This window comes from Passer domesticus, chromosome 3 (assembly GCF_036417665.1).
Source record: "Passer domesticus isolate bPasDom1 chromosome 3, bPasDom1.hap1, whole genome shotgun sequence".
In the NCBI taxonomy this organism is placed as follows: Eukaryota; Metazoa; Chordata; class Aves; order Passeriformes; family Passeridae; genus Passer; species Passer domesticus.
This window is the reverse complement of record NC_087476.1, coordinates 94,874,574-94,895,271: the sequence shown is the minus strand read 5'-3', so window position 1 is coordinate 94,895,271 and position 20,698 is coordinate 94,874,574. Positions and strand designations below refer to the sequence as shown.

The window sequence follows — 20,698 nt, the reverse complement described above, 5'->3', positions numbered from 1 at the left end:
ACTGCAATTTAACTTCAGCCGTGAAGACAGAGACACTACCAAGAGAAGCCAACAGTCCAGTCCAAATACAAGAGAGAATAAAGATTTGAGAAGCTAAATGTGATTTTAATCTCTACCATTTGGTACTTTCTAGGTAGTCATTGCATGTAAATATCACCTTCAGTAGGATTATAACATTAACATATCACCTCCAGTAGGATTATAACATTAACATACTGGTCAGTGTAGGCTGTTCTTAAACAATTTTGTGAACATGAAAAAATTATTTTGGGCCTGAGGAATTATCTTTGTAACTTCAGCATGCCCAGTCTCTTCCAAGACCTGCTAACCAGACTTTATGTTCTGACAAGAGCAGAAATTATCCCATAAAGCTCCAGATAGTTATGCGGGCAAAGACTAGCAAGCAACCTAATTATACAGCTTACACATAAAGTTTAATTAAATTATAATGCACAATAAAGTCTCTTTGCATCCTTCTGACAGCCTTAAACTGAGCACACTGAGTACAATTTAATTCCATTGTAAAATTGCTTTTTTCTTCTAGTGTCGGAAAGAGGTTTTACTGTAAATCAGAGATTTTTAAGAAACAGTCACTTATACACCAGCTGGTGGTTTCTCTACTCCCATGTCATGTCATATTTACAACATATTTTTTTTATTATCTATTATCACATTTTGAATTCCAAATAAAAATGCATGAAAAAAAAATCTCTGAGAAAGATTATCCAAATGCTTTTCAAACAGAATGGGAGAGAAGTTGCAGAAGCTGTACTATATCTCTACTATGATATATTAAACTCACTATTGCCCAACCCTGAAACAAATAAGTGTATTAGTTTTTAGTCCGTGCAACCAATTTATAGTATTGTGTTAATACTTGATAGTGTAGCAAAAAAATGTTAAAGGACACTGTGATTCTCAACTCAGACTCATTAAATGATGACACAAAGGACTTCATCAGCAATGATACCGTTCCACCCTTTCATCCTTTACTGCCCCAGACACCAATCCTTCCGCTGTCTTCCTATCCCCATAATTCTGTGGCTGTAATTAGGCAAACATAACTATGTTTGACTGTTTTTTAAATGGATTCCATTATATAAGGTGTGTAAAAACCAAACCCTATAATTAAATGTGCTATGGGCACAATTTTTGATTTTAGTGTAATCTGTCTTGGATTTGGTTTATATTATTTTGCCCTATCTAAGAGCACACATATCTGAGCCAGGGGAGAAAAGTCTGCAGTAGTAATGATTTATACCAGATTTGTCATCAAATTGTCTCTGGTTTTATAAGCTATAGCTCACTAATACCAGTTAATGTTTTGTTGTTATTACCACACAGAGAACTTCCAGGATGCTGTTTCAAAATTTCTTCAAGCCCTCTTGCTCATGGACAAAACAACTACTCAATCTGCAGATGTTTTAAAAATTATGGTGAAATCCTCTTCCTCTTGGGACACCCACAGAAACCCCAAACTTTTGTCCTACTTTGCGTGCAAACACACCACTAGCTCTGATGTGGAGCTGGCAAATTATCTATTTCTTGTTCTTTTGTGAATTTTTAAAAGGTGAAGAGAGAACCTGCCTAAAAACCAGTGTTGCCTGAAGGGTTTCTTTCCCCTTTGCTTGGGACACTTCTCACTCAGTGTCTGTGGAAATTAACTTACAGGGTTTCAGCAGAGACAGCTTCAACAAGCTTGCTGCAGAGTGCCTTTAGCCTTGTGCGAGGCATGTATGCTGCTGAGCTGCTGTCTAATTTCTTCATGCACAACCTGAGGGTCCTTTTATATAGATGAGAATCAGAGCCTCTTGATAATACTCATGGCCTCTCTGGACCCATTACAGATTATCAGCAGATGAACTGGCAGGCATTTGGTATTCCTTTTATATCCTCAGTATACAGAACCATAAACACTTGCTGTCCTCTCACTGGTAGTTAAGTTTACGCAGATATACACTCAGGCAGTTTCTTAAGAGCCAATTATTTTTGTTTTACAAGTACTCTGTTAGAGCTCTTTCAAATTTATTGATGTTTGAAAGCTTTTAAATATCCATTATGCACTTAACTGACCATAGCAATTCCATCTGACTCATTATTTGTGTTAGAATATATTTAGGCATTTTTTAAAATGGGTCCTAGTAGACCACAGGATCTCCCTTGGAAACCCTATAATAAATCAAGTAAATACCTGGTGAAGGGCTATAATGTTTATTTGTGACCATTTAATTTTATACTTTATATTCCATGTTTTGAACTGTCCAGGTAGTAACCAAGCTTTCTTCAGTTAATTTTTTTAGGTACTGCTTCTGTATTATTCAGTTTCATACCAAAGCTCACCCATAGTGACTGATATACTGGTAATCTGCTGCTGCCATCCCATCCTCCCCTTCCCTTGGAGGGGCAATCACACACTTTAATACTGGAATATCTTGTGAAGAATACTTTTATGACTGCCACTGTCAAATCTACATGAAAAAAAAAATGCATACAACTGCATGTACTGTTTGCATTTGGCAGTGACATTTTCTGTGTCTTGCATACATCAGGAGAGGGAAATGGCAGCTTGGAGGAAAAAAGCACACATATATCAGTACCACCATTATTTCTGGCCTCTCACATTTATTTGCACTCTCTTTCTGCTGTTTTGTAAGACTGACTACTGGAAACAAATTCTTTAAGCAGGAAGCAAGAAGTGAAGACCCATGGGGTATGTACATTGTGAGAAGTGCTGCTTGGGCTTCTCATAAGCCTCTCTTCTCAAAAGCTGGATGTTATTGTAATAATTTTTTAAATCTGAAATATTGTACCCCCATCATAAATGGTCTTGGGGGACTAAAATTCAACTTGGTGGTGAGAGTAAATTGTCTGTCCCTGGAGCCATCCATTGCTGGGGACATGACATTGCAGAGACTACACAATCTCCCATCTTGGTAAAAGCTGACCTTGCTATTCCTGTTCCACATCTGCCTCCTCCACATGTACTCAGTGCTGCTGAGATGATGAAGACTCCTACTTATGATTATTTGTCCTACTGTCTGCTGCTCTGGGAAGCTGCTTGTTCAGGCACTGTGACACAGTGGCAGCCAAGGAGAGGGGCATGCAATACTGCACATTCTCTTGGCAGAAGAAGGGATTTATTATCACTCTGGCCTTGTTACCCCTCCCCTTTCTGTTCATTTTTAGTACTGTCAGGGCCACCAGAGCCATTTTGTTCCACTTTCTGATTCTTTTGGTTAGACTGCACCTTGCCTGTCCAAGGTCTTTCTGATGTAATCCTACCACTATTTATTCTGGTAGGAATAAAGACTTTGGTGCACTCCCCAAAATGCTGGGGTTCTTACTGGCTGTGTTTTCTCTGTTTTAGTTTTACAGGCCTATTTAATTAATCTCCTAGTGAACAATATTATATCTGTTTTCTTCCATTGGAGTACAAGCTGTCAGCTAAACAGACATTTTAAAGATTTTCAAAGGATTCAATGACAACTCAGTTATGTTGGCTATTGGATTGGCTAAATTTTCATTTTCCACTGCCTTTTGCAGTTTTAAGCAAAAGAACATATGGTCTTTAATAACAGTGTCTTCTCAAATGTGATGACTTGCTTTTTTAAAATAAACATGTTTTCTATCTAAGAAGTCAAACCAAGGTCCCAACTCATTCAAGAAGCTGCAGACATCATGCATATGAACAGTCTCACAATCAAAATCAGCCTTGGAGTAATGATCTGCATGCAGAAATGTTTGCTGGAGGAGTGTCTAAGTGATAAGCTCTTATATGACAGTGAGGTGGATAAAAAAGGGGGTGGGAAGATGGGCAAAGAGAGTAAATGTAAACATGGAGCCAAAAGTAGCAAGGTTCTGGCCAAAAAAATAGAAGTTGTATGCAGATGTCTTTACTGAAGGGCATAATTAAAATTTCCTTTTAAGGTTGTTCAGCATTTTTGTCATCACTATTAAAAACTCCCCAAATAAATAAAGTTCCTTATTTGTTTTCATCAAACATTTTGCATTATTTCCCAACTTCACAGCCCAGAAAGCGGATTGTATCCTGGGCTGCAACCAAAGCACCATGGGCAGCAGGACAAGGGAGAGGTTTTCGTCCCTTTACTCCCCTCTGGTGAGACCCCACCTGCAGTGCTGCATCCAGCTCTTGGGTGCCCAGCACAGGGCATACATGGACATGGAGAGAGCCTAGAGGAGGGCCACAAAGATAATTAGAGGCATGGAGCACTTCTCCTGTGAGGAAAGGCTGAGAGAATTGGGATTGTGCAGCCTGGAAAAGAGAAGGCTTCAGAATGACATAAGTCTGGCTTTCCAGTACCTGAAGGGAGCCTACAAGAAAGATGGAGGAAGACTGTTTACAAGAGCATGTAGTGACAGGACAAAGGGGAATGGATTCAAACTGCCAGTATTTTTAGATATTAAGAAGAAATTCTTTACCATGAAGGCAGTGAGTCATTGGAATGGGTTGCCCAGTGAAGCTGTGGATGCCTCATCCCTGGAAGTGTTTACAGACAGGTTGGATGTGACTCTGAGCAACCTGGTCTAGTGGGAGGTGTCACTGCCTATGGCAGGGTATTGAAGAAGCTTCCTTCCAGCCCAAGTGATTCTTTGTTAAAAGACTACTACTTCAGAACCATATTTGCTGTGCACTTCTTTCCATCATTACGAAACTTTAGTAGATGCATTCAATAGCACGAAAAAGGCAAAGCCTCACCTTTAATGTGACATAGTTTGAACACCACTGCAACTGGGTTATAGAAATATTTTTCATTGTTTGAAGACAAACATGACTGAAGGGCACAGTAAAATTCAATCCTACGTTTTGTCTGTTAGCAGCAGAATTACATGTAGGAAGCACCTTTAGATTTTTAATGCACTGTGACACAGAAAGCATTCTCTTTTTTCTGTTAGAAAATTGTTTGCAGAGTTTGATTTTGTTTGGAGCTAGTGTACCTGATTCTGCAGAAACAGCTCTGTGTCTCAGCAGTTTAGGAAAACTAATGGGTTTGTTCTGTATCAGTGCAGTTCAGTTTCACATGTGCTGCAGCTCTACTGGCTTTTTATTTTGTGTATGTTTCTCTGAGTTAAAATCTTCTTATCAAACGCTGAGAGATAACACACATTTCTTCCTGTTATAAAATAAAGACACAAACATCAATCATCTAAAATCAGTGACATTCACCCAGAAATAAATACAAATATGTTCTGTAACATTTCGCTGCTATTATCTGTTGAGAGGTCCTGTTGCCCTTTCTATTGAGGGTACCGGAACATGGCTGCCCTCAGAGGAATGTAAACTTGGCATTAACCCTGGCAGATTCCCACTCCCTGCTCACTCTCATTTAACATTAACTCACTCCTATACTGTTATCAGAAGGTAAAGGTCATAGCTTTATTTACACAATACAACACTATACAAATGGTCATTAAACAAGAAAATCTTGCACCAAATAAACACGAAGCAAAAAAACAATGCTGACCCCTCTACCAAGAATTCCCCCTGGAAGTACCTTGTCATTCCCCAAATAAGGTCAATGGTGCTGGTCTATCCTTCTAAATATTAACTGCCCAGCCCTGCCCCCCACATACCCAACGCCCACGCAACAGTCAACTAAGGACTTTTTTATGTTCCAAACCCAGGAGAAATTTAAAAAGCATTCTACAGTTGGCAAGACCATGTGGCTCATATCCTATTCCCACAGCCTTTACTCATCCTTCCACAGCTGGAAACCTTGTCAAAGGCTCTCCTATACGACAGAGCCTTTAGCACAATACATAAGCTGGGCAGATGGCAGGGTGGACTCCCTGGGCCCGAATGCCAGAAGCCTGGGAACCAACTCTCCTTCCTGCTTCTCATCTCCCTCAGCTCCGCTCCTCTCCACCCCGGCCCACTGCCTTTTCCTGCGGGGAAGACATCCTGCTTATTTATGCATTTCATGACTGTTGATCTGCCTAGATCCAGCAAGAAAAAGTGCAAAGAGGGCAGGAGGCCACTGACTAAAATCCCGTTGGAGCTCATGTTTAGTTTTAGAAACTAGAGCAGGCAGAGCAGAGAGAGTGTGGATGTAGTCCAGGGCTCAAACCCGGCCAGGAGCACTGGTCAGGTGGCATGGCTTGGGCAGCAGTCCCTGGAGACACTGGGAGTCCAGAAAAACCTGCACAATTCACTCCTTGCTTCCTATTTTTACTGAAGCTGATGGAAATAGTTTTTTGCTCACTTGGGCCAGAAGCAAACTGTAACTTCTCTGTAGTGGACTGCTGCAACAGGCAGCTTATGTGGAGAGGACCGTGTATTCAGTATATTCCTATCCTTAGGTGTGAATATGCCAGGTGAGGGTACAAGGTCTTGCCCTCTTTCATGGACCACAGCTAAAGCACCAATTTAACCTTTAACTATTCAGAGTTGCAGTAAGATAATCTTTACATACTTAAATCAAAATGTTCCACGTCTAGTTTTGCTTAAAAAAATAGGGGGGAGGGGAATTTTATTTGGCTGCTGCCACTCAAAAATAACATAGTAAGGTAAATTGGGAGAATGATGACTTTTAACATGTTAACCACTGACCATGCAACATTTTCATCAGTGTAAATATAACTCCTCATGACTCTGCCAAGGTTGCACTGAATCACACAACCACCAATGAAGTCACACTTTATAAATAAATATTCTTATTTCACAAAAAGACACACTAATGAAAGTGCTTTTAATTTTAGGTAGTTCTTCTTTCTGAAAAACTGGTGTGTGCTGCCCTGATAAACAGGAATGCTGGGAAAACTGATTATCCAGGGAAAAATTCAGTTAGTGTTCAAACAAGTTCTTAGGGTAGTTGTGTATGGAAAAAGCCCGGAGGTACTCAAGGATTGGCATCAGCATATTTACATCCACATTTACCTCAATTCAGTGTTAATAAATCCTTCATCATGACCAACACATTAATTACAGAGTGTAGAGAGCCTCAGAAAGCTCCAGCAAGTCACAGGCTGGGTTATTACTTCATATTACTGAGGAACATAATAACCCATAGTTATGAATAAGGACTCCATCGTGACCAGCTGCTGCATGATTTGAAGGCAACATCTCATAGATCTTACACTTGAAACCAAAAAATTTGCTCCTACATTAGTCAATCCAAAGCAGGTGACACTAATTTAAGTTAAGGTATTTTTCATCCTTTCAGGTGGAAATTGTATACACTCAGTTTTTTTTTCTTTTGTGCTCCAGAGAGAGTACTTGAATGATTCTGGAGGATAACAGAGACCAAGCAACACACAACTACTGAAACAATGCTTACACCTCACAGTTCTTTCCTAAATCATGTATGAACTGGGGACACTGTCATTTATGTTCCTGAAGAGGTACCCTGTTCTGTGCTGGCCTTCCTGCCTGGGGGGAAACCAGTTCTTTGTAGGTATTTCAGGACGTAGCAGGTCACTTGTGTCACCTCACATGAACTCCTACACTGAGAGCAGCCAGCCAGCCAGATTCTCCTGACCTCAGCCCAACATCTCCAAGTGAAACAAGAACATGCCACATTTACATATATCTGCAGGAAGAGCACAGGAATGTTGAAATTCAGTGCAAGAGGGGAGTACAGAACTCACAGTTACTTAACACACTGTTTGTTGCATTTTCCCTACACGAGAATATATATTAATATATTTTATATAGACATAATATATATTAATATATTATGAAAACTGACTTAAAATACACCAGACTCCAGGGGCAGGTGACACTGAACATAGTCCACAACCTTTCATCACCAAGTTCAAACTCCAGTCCAGCTCACAAAAAAAATCAAAATGAGATTCCTAGTCCTTAATTCCTGAAGCTTGGATACATTTTTTCTAAGTGGTGCAATTGCAATTGCATAACACAAACAAGGACAAGTGCCAGAAAATGGGATTGAAACTTCTCTAGTGTCTGATTAACTCTACTTGTATTATCAGGCCCCAGTCTGACATGTGCCTGAATAGCTGAATGCCAGATGAGAGGGAAAGTGGCAGGGATAATGTAAATATTTTTATTAGGCTGTTGAAGTGTTTTTGACAAAACAGTAACATCAGACCTTTAAAAATGCCACCCTAAAAATTATCCTAAAGTTTATATATCATACAACATGCATTCAGTAATGGAATATCTTTATATATAAAAGTTGTGAGGTTCATCTTTATTTCCAACTAAAACTCAATAAGAATAAGGAGGATAAACATAAGGAAGATACATGTAATTCCAATGAGCACACCGGTAATTGGACAAGTCTGGGAACAACTGCTGGGCTAGCTGCAAAGATGTGAACTCAGAGAATAATTTCTATTGCTAAACAGGGAGCTGGCTTTCTCTTTGAACTCCAGGGGAAATGAGGATAAACCAGTTATTACAAAAGATGATCATTTAGTATCATCATAGCACTTTCTAAAAACTTAACCAACAAGCCAAAGCATGAGCTAAAGCTAGTTATTTACTTCCAAAAATATAACTTTGTTTAGCTCCAAACAAATACTTCCACATACAAGACTGAAAAAAGATCAGAAGGTATAGCAACTATTTTGAAACCTACATTTCCATCAAACATCTTACTTTATTTATATATTCCCTACTTTCCTTGAAGTAGTGCCCACACAAGCAACATTTCCCACTTTGGAGAATAACCATTAATTTCACACCACAATGTTTTTTCTAGAAATATAATTACACAGAAGTATTCTTTATTAAAATATCTGAAGGCATGTGAGGTAGTTATGACTGGTAGTTATTTAGGAGCAAAGGTTGTTTTATTTTCTATTTTTTATTTCCCTTTTCTTTCCTTGTTTGCCAGCTAATAAGAGCTTTGGAGATGTAAAGGAGTGACTTGATCCAAATGCATTTTTAGCATTGTAGTAAATAATGCAGTCAGGTATGGAATAATTAAGCTGAAACAGTTCAGTGCAAGACAACTATTCTTAAGCACGCTTGACATCCACAAATGCATTCTCCCAAGGCCTGGCACATTGTGAATGAATTCTGACATTTTCTTATGATTAATTAATTTAAAATAATTTCTTCTTTCTACTTGTATTTTACAGTGTAACTGGGATGTTCATTTTACAACTATTTGAACTCCTAGTACGTCAGATTTAAGAAAACAAATTATTCTTACAAACATAGCTATGTCAAGATCCAAAAGCCTGTGTCAAAACAAAATACAACTGAATCTGCTCCTAATTTCTTCCTGTTGCTTTCAATAGTTTATGCTTCATCCTACAACTCATGTTCTCATGTGTCTTCTGATCATACACTCAGCGTAACATGCCATTTACAAGCTCATTTACATACTCTAGCATGCATGTCAGACATGTCAGCAGAGTGTCTGAATCAAAAGATCTGAGTACACTGTGAAATTTAAATTATGAAACATTGTCTCAGAATGACATTTGACATTTCTCCTGTCATGGAAGCATTCTGCTGATGAAGTTATACAAAGAACACACGCACATGAAATGATTCAGTGCATCCAGCTAGGAGCCAACACTCAGCAGAAGCTACATGAAGGGCAAGAGAAAAGTGGTAGGAGAGAAAGAGTAGAGAGAAAGGAGGATGTGTGTTAAGGGATGGGAGCAGTGAAAGATGGCGGGGTGAATGAATGCACATTCATATAAAGAAGGGAGATGTAATTTTATACCAATTCTTTCTTGCTGGTTCAGAGAAACCATTAAACTGCTAATTACAAGATATCTACCTCCAGCTTCCAGGAGTATTTAATGGAGACAAATCCTCAAAATCCCTCACATTTCAAAGTGCCAAACTTGTCTGTTTCCCTTATGACAGATACTTATAAATTCTGAAGTTGTCACATTCTATTATGTGAATGTACAAATACCTAGCTTTGGAAATAAATGCAGACAATGAATAGGAAATATGATATGGGCAGGAAAGGCAAGAAATTTGTTGGATCTCCAGCACTTGAAAACAAACCCTTGTGAATTGTCAGGCTCAAAAGTACAACCAAGTATGCAAACATCATACCAGCTTTAATAAAAGATGGAGATTAAGAGTTGCAGCTAGCAAAGAATTTTATAAAGAAAACTAGATTTTTGATGAAAAGACCACTTTCAAAGAGATTTACTTTCCTCAAAAGCTGTGATGTTCTCCTGTTTGCTTTGTAGTTGGAAAGGAGATGCCTTTGAGAAATTTACCTTTGAATCCCTTTGTATGCAGCAAAGCCAATTGCTACTAATGGAACTTAGCACTCAACCTTGGTTACTAAAAATTTAATATATCCTTCTCAATTTCTAGTACTCTCAAGACCTGCCTATATATGAATCCAGGGATGTGAAAAATTCTATATCCTTATCTTGATGTTTTGGTCACAATACCTGTGACTGCCTGTCTCTGAGATGACTACCTCAAATGAAAACTGATAACTTGAGAGAGGGTAGGAATATCAAGGGATAAAATGGAGTTCAGTTACATCTGAAGAACTCAGAGGTTTTATTAGGCAGGACAGATTTGTATTACAAAACTTAAGCATGTTGCTTGTGAGAGCCCGAATTTATCTCAAGTAATAACAGGCTGCTAAAAACAAATAAAAACAGAGAGGAAGTGTGAAATGACAAGATAAAGGATTTAATAAACACATTAACATCGGGGTGAAATTTTTCAAAGCGAATCCTTAGTTTTAATAATAAAGCCTATCCCTAAATGCATTCTTCATCCCAGCACAACAATATGCACTTTCTGTGTGTGCGTGTGCATGTTGTTGAAGATTAGAGACGGGCCAGTGGAGGAGGTTCAAATAGATGTAGGGCACTTGAAAGCAAATCAGAATTGTCTCCAAAGAGCCACTTCCTGCTGGTGACTAAGCCTTCACCCAAACAGTCAAGAGGAAGGGGCATAAGCAAAGCATTGCAAACGACCATCCCGATTGTATCGGAGTGGAGACAACTAAGACAAACAAACTCAGGAAGTGGCAGGGGGTTAGAAACCAAGAGGAAATCTATGGCACAGGGAGGAAAGTACAGAGATTGCGCCGATCTGCAGAAAGGTCACCTCTGGGTCGCACTGTGCCAAGCTTTTTCAAACCCACTTTATTTGGACTAGAACACAAAACTGGCACACACAGCTGGCGACTGCTGCAGAGGCTATTCAAATGTTAACATTCTCAATGATAAACAGCCAAAAAAAAGTTCTGTGTAAGCAAATTGGAACAAACAACTAATCTAAAACTGGTTGCTAAGAGATGGAAGATTTCAGCCCAAACCATCCCAAAGCCCCAAGAATACTTTATTTTTGATCAAAAAAAGTACCTGTAGATGACGCCATGTTGGTGAAGAAACATGAGTGCTGATGTGACTTCTGCAGCATAAAAGCGGGATCGAGGTTCGTCAAATTTGCGTGAGCGTTGGATTTGAAACATTAGGTCTCCTCCATTTACATATTCCATGACGAAAAAGAGGCGGTCCTGAAATTAATTAAACAGTGCTATTTAGCTAATTTCTTTTAGTGACATAAAGAACTGCTTGAAGCAGTTGACTGAGCACTTACATCAATAAATAAAAGAAACAAATGCTACAATTCTGAAAAAGGAGAAAGCTGACAACCAAAACCCACCAAACCTAAAGAAAATGAGATGAGTCTCAAGGTGAGAAATGAGAAAATGGCAGTCAAAATAACATATTAAACAACATACACACACAAATATCCACACATCAACAAATACATATGGAATTATAATCCAGTTCATATAATAATAGAGATACTTAAGAGATGTTATTTCTTTTACAGTTTAGCCATGAAAACCATAGTTTTAGAAAATTTAGCCATAGTAACCCATTAAAAGATAGGTCAATTTCATCAACTATTGACAGGCTGCTGGGAAAATTTCAGTCTTCTTTCTGCACTTCTTCTCTTAGCAGTTACTTTGTCTGCAAAGCATCTTCCCCAAGAAATGCAAAAAATTATTTCGAACTGTTAAGCTACAGAAACCAGTGCTGCCAATCTCAAACACTTATATATGTTTTTTTTCAATTGCCTCAAACCCTCATAATGAAATAGGATTGCATGATTAAAATACATATCAGGTTCTTTGTATATTCTTCTAATGCTTATCACTTCCTTGTTCAAGTTTTCAAACCTATTTCCATGATGGAGGACTAGAAATGAATGTTCCTTGAGAATAGTAACTGAGATTCTCAGTCAGTCACACCATTAACTCAAAAGTTCAGCACAGGTTGAAACAGTCAGAAATGAAAATATCAGCAAACTAAACATGTGCTTGGCATCTTGAACCATTTATTATCTAAACTAGCAATGCAGGTGAAGGCATAAAGAAAGAAATGACACACATCTACTTGCTATAATTTAGATAAATTTTTTAAAGTGTTTCTTACAAATTTTCTTTTTTTTTCCCCAGTCTGTACTAATACCTCTGAATCTTCAACTTCTTGCCTGTCCAACCTTAGTGAATGCCTACACCACATTCTTTATTTCCTTACTGCCAATTATCTATATGCACATGAGTTTAGTTGGAGGTGGAGGTAATCCTGAAGTGACATGACAAGACATTTCTTTCCCTGGTGATGATTTGCAGGTGTGTGAGCACCTGGGCCTTCACCCTTCTTCAGCTCTGATGTCACACTGCAGTTTGGCTCTAGTTCCTAGTGTCTCATGTGCTGGGTTGAAGACGAAGAGACAAGATGTGACACTGCTTTGGACAAGCAAAAACAACAGAAGATCGAAGTTAATTAACCTCCCCCAAGTGAATCCAAGCCTGCAGATTACATAGTTTATATGTATGAATCCAGAAATTCATAAATGTTTGTAATTTGTCTTTAATCATCTACTCTACAACTCAGACTCAGAGCACAGCACTTAAAAATACCCTTGAACTTCAGTGTGCGCATTAATGCTGGTCATTAAGTGCCTAAATGTTACACTTATCAGGGATGCTTCCTGGAGGAGGCTAGAAATGTTTGTCTGACTTTTTGCTGATTACAGAAAGAGGATGCAGAAAAAAACTTTGTGCCTTTCCTCCTGTATCTTGGGAACACAGAAACTGCCGGACTGGATGAAATTTGGAAAGCCAGGTGAACCGGCACCCTTGCTAAAACGTTTCTAATGACTTTGGTACATTTTCTAACATTTTTGTTATCATTCCCTAGGAAGGAAAACATCCTGAAGAATAGCATCAAAACTTCTGGCTGCATCATACACTCAAAAGAGCATGGACTCAGAGCCAGGTCTTTGCTCTTTCTGTAATGCTCAGTACTGCAGATATGTTCAAAATCATAGTGCAGACCTTCTGACATTTGTGTAGGGTTTAACTACCACCCTCTGCTTCTTTAAGCAAAATAAGGGTCCTTGTGCTGTCTGATTTATCTTTGGAACCAGTAAGAATTGCTTTTAAAAGAAAATATGGTAGTTCTCAGATGGTGTTAGGGTTTCAGAAGCTAAAGCTTAAGGATAACACCAATAGAGTCAGGTTTGTGAAGTCAGTCAAAAGCACAGCTGTACTGCTACTGGAGCATAATGTAAGAGGATACAACAGCCCTACGGAGAAGATATGAGCATTGTCCTTTGTTAGGCTTCTCACTGCTGCACCACGGAATGAGTATCTCTGAAGAGCATTTCCAAGTGTCCCTTTGCAGGTCTTTCCCTAAGATTATTTCACATGGATTCAGTTCAGTGTTTCAAGCCCAAACTCCATTGGACTGCAGGTTGAGGAGAGCATGGCTAACACTTGTTAGTATCTTCTCCTAACACTTGCTGAAATTGAACTGCTTCACACTGCTATTTTAACCTTTCTAAAGTCAACAGTCTGGACTTGAGTAGGACCAACAAGGAAAACAAAGCTGCAATTGCCATTCTCCTGAGCAGCCATACTCATTCCCAACGTTGCTACCATTTTGCTGCATCTACAACAGGTAGAAAAAAACCATTACTGATGTGAAGTGATGGTGCTGTGCCTTTTACAGATGGGACTCCCGAATGGTGATCTTCAACTTATCAGTGAGCTGGGAACTGCAGCTCCCAGTAGTGATATCACCAGAAAAAGACTGATTTACACAATTGTATAGATGAAAGCCATTTCCTAACATGTCAGGATAGACTGTTTTTTTCGTGTATTAAATACTCTGTGTTTGATCTAAATGCTTTTTGTGACATTCACAAAATGCCTAATTGCTGACTATTAATGTCAGAAATTATGTTTAGTTAAAGCTTCAAGTTCTTTTATTGTAGTCCAGTCTTTTTTAGGTCACTAACAGTTAAGCTAACTGAAAATTTAATGTGGACTCTTTAGAGGGTATCTTGTCATCAGACAGTCTGAAGAAAAGGTTTAGCAATATTCTCTGAACTGGACACTGATACCTATCAATCATTTCTCTCTTTTATATCATCCTTTTTGTGCACATCCCATTCTTATTTGAAAGGGTATTTCTGACATATTCTGCAGCTTACTCGAAAATCTCATCAAAAGTATACCTACTAAAAGCACATTTAACAGCTCAGTAATTTAATTTGTTCTGCTATTGAATTTTTCTACAACAAATCTATATTTCAAGTTACTTTCCCAGCTTTCCTCAGTAAACATTTCAGTTTCCTACTGAGAATTCACAAAAAAATAGTTTGAAAATTCTGTTCTCTGTTTACAGTGAGTCTGAGAAAGTCCACTAGCATGGAGTAAACAGTAAGATGCACAACATGCCCAAGCACAGCAGACTAGAATTTCAACATTAGGAGGTATCATCTTCTTTTGATGAAATATATTCAGTCTCTATGGAAACTACTTTCTTAAAAGCACTCTCTGGTCTTTCTCATTAGTCAGGACAATGATGTGATCAGCTGAGACTCAGATTTACTTGAAAAGAAGATTCAAGAGAAGAGAGAATATTTCATGAATAGAAGCTGAGACTAACAAGTCCATTTTTTTTTATTTCCACAGCCTCAACAAAAATAGACACACTATTTTGATTTTTGCACTCAAACTTTTTTCCATATCTTTCATCAAAGGTTAGTGTTTAAAATACTGGTTCCCAACCCTCTGACTCCTTCCTTTCTGTCATAATGCAAGCACACACACAGAATGACCCAATGAGACCTTTGAGTTCAATGCAGAGAGGATGAAATCCTCCCACTAGTAGTGAAAGAACTGTATTATTCCTGATCATATGTACCACCAGGAGTTATTCAGACATTGAAGTATGAGAATATAAAGTGAACAACCCTAAGAATTATACATTAAGGGGCAATGCAGTGTTTACTCAGTTAAAAATGTGACACAAGGTATGACTTTATTATCAGTTGAGTTCCAAGAGCAAATGGAATGGGTTTGGTTTGGACTGCATTATTTTTGAACTTTGTTATAATAACGTTTGGGAAGTATGTTTTGATGAATAAGATAAATGTAAAGCAGTCCTGGGAACTCTTTAATTAGATAAACTAAAATAAAAGGCAAAATCACAAACAAAGACATTGCAGATTAATCCCCTCTTGGCACCTATAAAGCAGAAAAAGTACTGCAAAGTAAGCTAATATGTTTTTTGAAGTAAACTAATATGTTTTCTGAAGTAATTTGATTCTTTTTCAGGGTTTATTTTAGCCCTTAATCAAACTGCTTTTCCTTGAATTTCTCAAAAGATATGGTTGAATGAGAACACTTAAAATAACAAATGGAAACAAAAGCAGAGAACAGCGCATGAATAAGACATTTTAAAAGAAAACTGGATGTGAAATAAACAGGCTAGAAGTTAAAAATAAAAAAAAAAGTATGTTTAACTTTGTATTTCCACAGTATTCTCTCAGAATATGTTTTCTGACCATAAATGTAACTCTTACACTGGAATGCACAATGGCTGCCTTAATATCTCTATGATTCGAGACTTACCTCTCAACTTTCTTATTGAGAGTCTCTTTCATGCTTGGTGCCATCAAAAATGGACCCCAAAAAACAACCTTTTTTCTAGTCTTTGTCCTTATCACTAAATGGCGAAGTACACTTACTAGTTTAACTGGAAATCTTGTTTCATCTCTCATTTCACTGCTTTAATTTTGTCAAAATTTAATTTTTCATTTCTTGACATTCAAAATAGCCATCCCCTGCTGTACTGTAAATCCTTCTAATACTTCATGTTTTATTGTGATTATTGGCATTTTCTGATTTTTAGTTTTATTTTTATATATATATTTTTTGTTTATATCTGACTATGTATTATGTGCACTCCTGCCACTCTATATTTGCTCAGGTTTAGATGTTATGAGTTTCACTGGACAGAGGTTCTACCTTTTTTCTTTTGGAATATTGTACATGTTTTAATTTGTGAAAAGGAGGGGAGTTTTCTAGAAACATCAATGGCAATAAAATCTAAGGATATAACAGATTCAATCCAGTTCCTCTTTGTGGAGGTGTGATTAATGACCAAGGTCTTCCTACTAGTAAGACCATATAATCTTGCCAATCAGTTCTGATTTAAGAGATGACACTATACAGTCTATTAGTTGTTTAGATGTGGAATAATACCATTGTTAAGGAACAAACTTCTACGTAAACCCTGTATGAAAGGTTAGACATGGAAAGACTTTGATGTATTGTTTACATTAATTATTGTGCAGATCTTAAAAGACTTTAAAAAATTTGTTATCAGTCATTAACCCGTCTGTCCTTTGTTTGTTTTCCAATTAAAATCTCATTAACATTAAATTGCAGTCTAAAGACAATTCATTGATAGACATAAAACCATGTACAATTATCACTTCAATCTGAAGAATACAAACTTTTTTTTCCGCTTTCAAATGAGTTCTAACAGCTGGGGGACCCAATATCCAGCTCAACACTATTTCAGCCTATTACTGAAACATCACAAAACAAAAATAAATCATGCAATTTGTCTCCCAGTTTCAAAACTGAGATGTGCATCCATGGCACAAGTCTGAGAACAAATCTTTTCACTACTGTTTTTTGTTTCCCAGTTCAACTTTTATAATACTTAAAATCATGCAGAAAAGGTAGTAAACATGGACTCATGTCCAAAATTCACAATCGATAAATCCTAGCAGCCTACTCCAACAACCATTTTTTCCTTCATTTATGTTTTCATACAATTGGCTGTGAATAAATTCTTCCTGATTCTCACTAGTTCCCTAAACAAAGTTCTTTGTATGAATACAGATTTTTCTCCCAATTCCAGAAAGTTGCATTTGAAATAGATTTCTTCAGAGGCCCCTGAAAATATCAAGGAAACTAATATGTGTATCAAATACAGGTCAATGTAAATGTAAAATAGTTCACATTCTAGTAGAGTACTGTTACATAAGGGAATATATTTAGCCACTAAACTTGTTGCAAAACAAAAGATAAACACACAACTTTTATTGCTCAAGAAGTCAGGTAAATATATCACCTTGGTATGCTTGGTAAGATGATATTTTATTCATGTCTTGCATGTATGAAATTCTTCTCCAACTAATACAAAACTGTGATTACTTAACTCTATTTAAACAGGATGCTCAAACAGCTTGTTTAAAATTACCTAAAACTACAGCAACTGTCCCACCCCTCCGAACTTAAATAAACATTTCCTGCTTCTGATGGAAATTGCACAGGCATACTGTACACAAAACTATGTGCAAACCTTCACCACCCTGAGACAAAGACTAACCAGGATGGCAGATTCATTTTCTACAATCTCAGCATTAGGAGGAGCAAATATAAATCCAAGAGAAAAAACAGGTACAACACTAAAGAAAACAACAAGAAGCTCTCTCCTGTTCTTGTGATTCCTTTTTGAAGTTCACAGAAACAATCTCCAACAGGACACTATGACATGTTATCTGTCTCTGATTTCAGTGTTTATACTCGGAGCTAATTGTGTTGTTTTTCCTGTTTTGTACCAGGGCTTTCAAGGAGTTCCAAAGAAGGGAACAATTTCTACGAATCCCATCTTTCTTGGAATAAATGACCTGTACATAGGAATTGCTATCTTAAATTTCACATGAGATGTCTGCATCTTTCACTTAGCACAAAATGCACATGTTCACATTTTGTATTAGAGGATTGTTTTGTCAGCCAAAATTCCACACTCCAAATTTCTCTCAAGCTGATGAGTACTATTATAGTTAGGGCTTGGTTGATCAGTTTTACTCAGGTTTACCCAGTAATTCCAAATCATTTTTTTGGTCCTTGAAAGAATTGCCTTGAAGCTAAAACATAAACCAGAGAGAATCAGAGAACTACGCAAAACTGGATAAGGAAGTCTTGCAAGGTCATCTAGTTTATCCCACTGACAGGCAGGATCAGCTGTACCTAACCTAAGGGGAGCTAACCTTTTGAATGCTGCAAGGCAGTCTCTGGCCTTTGACAGATCTAAAACTGTGAACCTGAACAGCCCTGCTGAATGGACTCAATTTGGCCCACAAAGACCTAGAAGCAGGAGCCTCTGCTAATCTGCTCTGCCAGAGGGCAAATGGGTTTGTCTGCATTCCACTGCAGTGGAGTCTCATTTCTGCCAGAAATGCCCTGCTCTCTTCTCAGTCCCCTTGTCACCAGCAAAAGCCAGTAGTTAATGATATTCCTTGAACATACTCGGCCTCACAGGTCAAAAATTGTATCAGTTACTGAAAATAAACTGACCTTCTCTTAAAAATCACCACTGATAAGCACTCCTTCACCTCCTCTGGCAGTCTGTTTCAGTACTTGCAGAAGATATCACTGGGAGCTTTTTCACTGTTGCAAATCATTTGTATTACTTCATACTCTAACCTTTCTCAAAGTATCAAATCCTAACACTGCTGGAAGTGATATAATACCTTTAGAGAAAAAATTCTGTGCCTTCCACCTTTGTTTTTTATAGAAAGAACTGGTTACTGGTTTTTCTTGATTTTACAAAACTGACAGCAGAATATTTCTATTCTGTTTGTAGAGACCTCAGAATTATGCTAGTCAAGAGCCTGTGGGAGAAAAACCACTTCTAAAGCCTTGAGAATGGTTTCAAGAATAGCTGGACTGTTTTGAGACACTCAAAAATCCCTCTGTATCACAGCATACCATGTGTATGGCCAGAGAAAGCTACAAATCAAATGCAATTAGCTTTGAAACAGTGCTTTCAGAATCTGTACTCAAAGGATTTGAGATTCTCAAATCCTTTACAGTGTATTACTTTAAAGACCTGCCTTGCAGCATTTACTCAGCTATAATGTGAGTTGCTGGAAAGGGGTTTTTAAGCAAGATGTTTGTCTGAGATCTCTGTATGCCATAAAGCAGTCCTGGTACATTCACTTTTGTCATGGGAGATTTATGTTGTCTTCTTATGGAATATCCATGGATACTGGAAGAAAATGGGGCACTTAACATGTTTTTCATGCCCATAACACATCCCATTGTACTATTCAACAAGGGAAACATGGCTAGTGTTAAGTATCTTGAGACAAATTGGCTGGCTTGGGTGAGGGACTTACTATGTGCAAGCAGAAGGTCACAAAACCATGGAAGTAACAAGCAGGAAATGTTATCCAGGACCTCACCTATTCTTTGCAAAAAGTTCAAGGGACCATTACATTTTACCAAGACCAGGACTCAAGAAGAAAATTTTGTTTATGGCAGTTCCAAAGACATATTCAGCAACACTCTAAAACTATCCAAAGTGAGAGAAGCCAGCCTGTCCTGAATTCATTGAGAATGAAAAAATGTGCCTTTTGTTTATCACCCCAGCACTAATAAGAGAAAAGTTTAGTTGAATGTTTCAAATATTGAAAGACTCTAATCCCACATTACTATGGCAAGGAAAATTCACTGACATTGGCATCACGTTTGAAATGTACAGGTCTTCAACTGTACCATAAATGCTGGAATATGAGAAAGCAGGGTTCTGAAAAAAAAATCGATACCCTAGACTCTGCAACCAGCAATCATATATAGCTGAGAATCACAGATGAACATTACCTCCCTCACACAGACCTTTTTCCTGTGCAATTTATGAACACCTGATCTTGAACACAGTCTTCTTAATTTTTCTCCAGATAATGAATTTTGTCATATTACTATGTGGATCAAATTTACTATGCATTGGATTAGCTGGTGTATCAGGCTCATAGTAGGTCTAGTAAAAAAAAAAAATCCAAATTTTAATTCATCCCATTTTCTAAAAAAGATGAAATTTAGAGTAATTCAATGTAGCACAGAAACAGCAGGTGGAGAGTGGTCAGCCTGCTTTCTTCCATAGAGCTCCCATTTTACTCACTGAGAATATGACATAAAATTCTAGCTCTGAGTTGCTCAAATAGATACAATTTCATATTAAGAACCTAAAATGTGAGAACAAAAATGTTCAATTTTTTACTTCCTTCCTCCTTTAAGTTAACAATTCCAATTTTGGTTTTTGTTCTTCTTGGTCACTTGATGGATATTATACCTTCTCTCCAAGTGAATGTTTTCTATGTGACACCTACAACCTCACAGTACCTTTTCTGACACAGTACCTACAGAGCTTAGTGGTGAGACTCTCTTTTGCTCAATAGGGGTTGAGATCAGGATTTAATTTTTAATACTGTAATATGTGGAATTTATTAGATAAGGGCATGAAATGAAAATGCTGAACAAATTATGTCCATTTGCATCCATTTGCATTCATCAGTTCAATCCTGTACCTTCTAACCTTAGAGATGAAGGAAAAGACTTGTAAATTTGGAAAGATCTTCAAGCCCAAATTATCCTGGATGGATATG

The 20,698-nt window shown here is 37.7% G+C and overlaps 1 protein-coding gene across 3 annotated transcripts in view; it reads right to left on the bottom strand.

Moving 5' to 3' along the window:
- Window positions 1-20,698, bottom strand: part of PRKCE (protein kinase C epsilon) — a 285,873-nt gene that overhangs the window by 44,477 nt on the left and 220,698 nt on the right. For all 3 annotated transcript variants that reach the window (XM_064414463.1, XM_064414464.1, XM_064414465.1), the window contains exon 11: window positions 11,290-11,444. In XM_064414463.1, coding sequence (XP_064270533.1) covers window positions 11,290-11,444 — 155 coding nt within the window. The remainder of the gene's footprint in view (window positions 1-11,289; window positions 11,445-20,698) is intronic.